General features: G+C 41.1%; 1 protein-coding gene across 3 annotated transcripts in view; it reads right to left on the bottom strand.

Annotated features, from left to right (window-relative positions):
- The window catches only part of LOC117961124 (protein EFR3 homolog B), a 31,693-nt gene that overhangs the window by 10,603 nt on the left and 16,090 nt on the right, over positions 1 to 5,000 (bottom strand). For all 3 annotated transcript variants that reach the window (XM_034899531.1, XM_034899530.1, XM_034899532.1), the window contains 2 exons: positions 2,610 to 2,731; positions 2,107 to 2,256 (listed from right to left, as the gene is read on the bottom strand). In XM_034899531.1, the coding sequence (XP_034755422.1) occupies positions 2,107 to 2,256; positions 2,610 to 2,731 (272 nt within the window). The remainder of the gene's footprint in view (positions 1 to 2,106; positions 2,257 to 2,609; positions 2,732 to 5,000) is intronic.

The following is a 5,000-nucleotide window of genomic DNA, read 5'->3' as shown; positions in this document are numbered from 1 at the left end:
AAAAGAAAGAGAGCGAGCGAGAGCGAGAGAGAGAGGAATTTCAAATCAATTTGATTCAATAACACTAACATTTCCAAGGCTCAATTCTTTTCCACAAAAACACTCTCTGGACTTCCTCGTCACGGCAGCCTTCCCTCAGATTTTCCCTTTTCCAGTTTTTCTGCAGTGAAAATTGAGAGACTGTGTATGCACATTTGAGTATTGCACAACTGTTATCACCATGGGGGGACATGTTCTGATCTAAGTTTGTATATCTGTGAGCACTCACTCCAGGTCCAGCCTGTCTTTGTTCTATTACATAGTTAAAACCGTCAACATGACTCCATCTTAGTCATGACTAGCTTTGGGTGGTCCACCAATGATGACATTATTTATTACCAGCCTCACTCTTTCATCATGCCTGCTGCTTTTGTGGAGGAAATGTCGCTGGCTCTCAGTGGCCTCGACTTAACTCCAGAAGAGACACTTGAGGGGCAATGAATAATAAACGATTCGTTCTTAACTTTAAGAGAACAAACCAAAATCCTTTTCTTTTTTTTTGTGCTGCCAATATAATGAAAACTCAGGTGAGTTCTTCTAAGCTGTCTAATGATGTGGAAACTCACAAGTGCAAAACGTTAAGCATAAGGAGAAATCAGCATCACCATCCTATTGAAGCCTTCTTGGCTACGGCAATCTGACATTGTATCTCCTTTCCACAAACAATTCACAGAGGCTATTTTTGAGTCAGTCAGCATGCTAAAAGGCGGGGATCATTTCTGTTAACATTTTTTGCTGAGGCATTGCCTAGAGGAAAATGACTTGAGGAACAGAAAGCCTTTGGAGACACCTACACACACGCTACATTAAAACCAATCAATCATGCTGCTGGTAGGGCTCAGAGAAAGATTTGAGTATCTGCAGAGATGAACTGTCTTCAGGAATTAGTCTTAACTGTCAGAAAGCTTTGCTAGAACTGTACCAAGGTTGATCTTTAAATTAATTTGTACATGTGCGTGGGAATTAATGTAGAAACAAATGCACATTCTGAGTTTAATAAGACTGTGCGGACCGCTGTGGATTTTATGGCTTGTAATGACTGAGATGCAGGGGGCAGGCTTCATAACACACCCAGGGTGATGGGAAGCTGAGACGGAAATCTCTCCGTCCATCTGTCTTTCCCCTTCAATATTCTCCACATTTTCATCACAGCACTTTAATATAAACCCTCCACTCAATCTCCCAATGTTCTTCTCGCTGCCCCCCCTTTGCTCCCCAAACCATCAGATCAGCATCGGCATTGACGTCAAAGTGAATTTCAGAATGTGGATTAATGCCAAGAGAGGGAGGCTCCAGGCTCTGCATCTACCTGTCTCTCACTGGCAACCTCTAGCTCTCAATGTAATTGTGATGCTTTTCGTTCTCCACACATTGCACTATTTCTGTTCTTGCTCTCCCCCTTTCTCCTTGAATTGTTCTCCCTATCTCTTGGTGTGGTGTCTGTGTCCTTGGATGCTGCAGGTGGGCAAACAGATGCCCATAAGAAGAGCGGCGCTGTCAGTGGGTTCACTCAGTACTGACAGTGACAATGAATGACAAGGGTGATGGCTAGATTGCCAGGAGAAATATGGTCTAACGCTGATACAAACAGCATAAGTTGGCTACACCACAATGGCTCGGGACTTTGCGACGGATGCATGGCGGGTCAACGCTGACTCATTCTGGGTCATTGACTTTGTCGGAACAGCCTGGCCTGTTGTGTGAGGATGACGTGGTAACACTGGGGGCTGTATTTACCTGCCTTTAACTGCTGTCAAAATAGTGTGTTTGAGCACTTTATTTTATGTTTCTCACTTTTACTGAAAAACAAGTCTTTCAGTAGGTTAAAAAAATAAATAAAAATAAATAAAAAACCCTACTGTCACTCACCATATTATCACATACGATCATACATATGAAGGAAATTGTGAGAAAAAAAAACGCAGCCAAATGATGAAGTGACCTCAAAAACCACTGGGAAGGGGTCATTTGGCAGTATGGCTAAATGATCTGATTACATATCTGCGAGGGCCCATGAACAGAGAAATACAAAGCCTTATCAGTTCACATTTTCCAGTGAACATTTACCTCTCTGTGCGCACTCCACTCTGAAGGTTGAAAAGCAGAGAGGGGACGATCTTGTCCATGTGCTGGGGGTCCCAGATGTTGGCCTGCAGCTCATCATTCACAGTCTTCCTCACCACGCCCTGCAGGCCCTTGATACCTGCCATGCGGATCCTGGAGGTAACAGAAATAGAAGATCAGAAGCCAGACATCGTTTCACTGGTAACTGAATCTACAAATAGAAGATTCTATTTAGGAAATCTTATTGTTGTCCAGTTTTCAGTCTGTATCCCTCACTATTAGTTATCCTTTTTAATTCTGCAAAGCTATATTTAACAATTCAAAGATGTCCCTTTGTCTATTTGCAGCAGATGAAGATGAAGATGAAGATTATTTTTGACGAAGATCAAAACCAATGTCCAGAGGCAGTGGTAGTCTAAAATTAGAGACTTCCTGAAATAGTCTAAAAACAGCAGTCACTTAACGATTTTGCCTGAAGCGCAATCAAACATCTGTCCTCCACTCACTTAGTACGGATGTCAGGGTCCTCGTAGCTAGAGTGGCACATCTCACTGAAGCGCGACACAAAGAAGTCATAGCTGCGGTGGTACGATGGTGTATCCTCCTCTATGTTGGCAAACTTCACAAACTGAGAAGGGAAGCAGAGACAGGAAAGATTAAAATGCATTTTCATGTCAAACTGAATCTCTACAAATGAAGAGCTTATATAATAGAAATAAATCTGCTTCGCAAAGCCCCCCCCTCGAAAAAAAGCTACAGCCTCATAAATGGCACATGCTAAGGAAAGCTCATTGAATGGCTCTAGTGGCTGTAAGTCAGCACCAAGGCTGAATTTTGGGAAAGAGATTTTGGATACAGTATTAGGGAACCACTACGGTCTATATAAAAGAATAAACCCCCCAAGTCATGGGACCTTTAAGAGTTTATTCCGGTTTGATTAAAAACACTTTATTGAAATAACCCTAAATCCCCATGATGAATATCTACTAAATTAAAGCCAAACCACGGCAACATAACATCTCATTAAGAAAAGCACAGGGCAGTGGGGGGCTCTCCCACTGAGCCAGAAAATGTCACCATTTAAACACGCTGTCACTGACATTTAGCTTCACAACCCACTCCAATTAATAAATTATGAACTTGATATCTTTAGAATGAAGACAAAGTGGATCCTACCTGAAGCCAGAATTATATAACAAATAAACAATATAGCAGATGGTAATTAAAGTGCAGCAATTCACAAGTGAAAATTACAGGCTGAATTAGTCCAGTAACACAAACAGCACGGATAAAAAGAAGCCCCTTGTGAATTTATTTCCTTTTTAGAAAATGAGTGTTTGAATTTAAATGAAGGCCCCTTGAGCAAATTAAATGAAGTGAACCCAAAAATACTTCTGTGCAACTGCTTAACTGCTGCAGTAAATAGCTGCAGCAGCTGATACCCCAGTGTTACCGGCAGTAACTGGGCAGCTTCCAGGTATCAACTTATCAACGTCTCCTGAAATGGACTCTCTATTTGATCGAAAGCTTTTAGGATAGGGTCTGAAACCATGGGTGATGGAGAGCTGATATTATAGACATTTTTGTTTCAACCAAAGGCTACACCAAGACGAGCTAAGCACTTGCCCTTAGTTTTTTTTCTAGCACATCACAAATATAATACAGTTAACAAAACAACACTGACTCAGATACTGAAGCGTTGGAGAGTTGGCTTGTATTTGAAAGGGCTCTGCAATACAAGGTTTTAGGTCAGAAAAACAGAGTGTGAGAAAACCCATGGGCTTGAGTCCTGTGGTGATAAACTCCACTAATCCGCACCTTTCAACTCTCTCTGACACTGGTCTGCTTCAGATGAGCCATACAGTGCACACTAAGAAGGAAAGATACTACAGCTGCACTGAAAAATAAAGTATGCTGTGGTTATGTGTCAGGGAGCTCAGGGTTGTGTATGTATGGATTGAGCATTAAAGCTAAACTAATCCCAATCACTATCTTCACAATGTTCAGAAACTCTGAATGCAAAGCTTTCCATTAGCACACACTGCAAAATGTCCACTACCATTGATCGTGGTAAATAGCACTGTGATGTACAATGGCTTTGCATTTGTCCTAAATGCACACCCACGAGCGTGTGAAAGGGAAATTTATAGCTTGAAGATTATGAGCGAAAGGCTGGCTTGTCACGTCAATCTGTGAAGATAACTGCAGAGCTTTGCCACTGTGGTCTGCAGCTAATCTGATTTCCTTTTCCTCCGCTGACCGGGCCGACAGTCGCTCGTCACATCAGAGGATGCTCATCACTGCCACTCCCTCTGCCCACCATTCTCTTGCTTAGCTCTGATCCTCAACATATATTGCTTTGTGCCATCACATCAGCAGAGTAAATGGGCCCTGTCAACTTGAGATAAGATAATACCCCTAAATCCACTTTTATGGGTAGAATTTGATAAACAGAAAACTTAAAAGCTAAGGCACATGACTGAACAATAGTTTGAGGATGTGGGTATTTATTTAAATGTATATTAGTAAAACAAGCTGCCTTAGGTTGTTTTGATTTTGGGACCAAGGATTTATAGCTGGGCAAATTGTTTTTTCTAATTAAACCATATGTTTAGCATAAAATTGTCTGTGTTTGGCTTTTGCAGTAAATTTATACTGAACTTAAAAAATAAAAAATAAAAGAGAAAAAAAAATAAAAAATTAAATGTAATCATACAGTAGTTTCAAACAATGATGAATGGAGAATCTGCTGTCTCCTGAATGCACAATAAACTTTCAAGACTAAAAAACTTTTAATGCAAATTTGGGTTATTACAGTGATGCATATACACTCACCGGCCACTTTATTAGGTACCCCATGCTAGTAACGGGTTGGACCCCCTTTTGCCTTCAGAACT

Source organism: Etheostoma cragini, chromosome 18, assembly GCF_013103735.1.
Source record: "Etheostoma cragini isolate CJK2018 chromosome 18, CSU_Ecrag_1.0, whole genome shotgun sequence".
Taxonomy (NCBI): Eukaryota; Metazoa; Chordata; class Actinopteri; order Perciformes; family Percidae; genus Etheostoma; species Etheostoma cragini.
The sequence above is the reverse complement of the archived record's forward strand: the minus strand, read 5'-3'. Positions and strand labels throughout refer to the sequence as shown.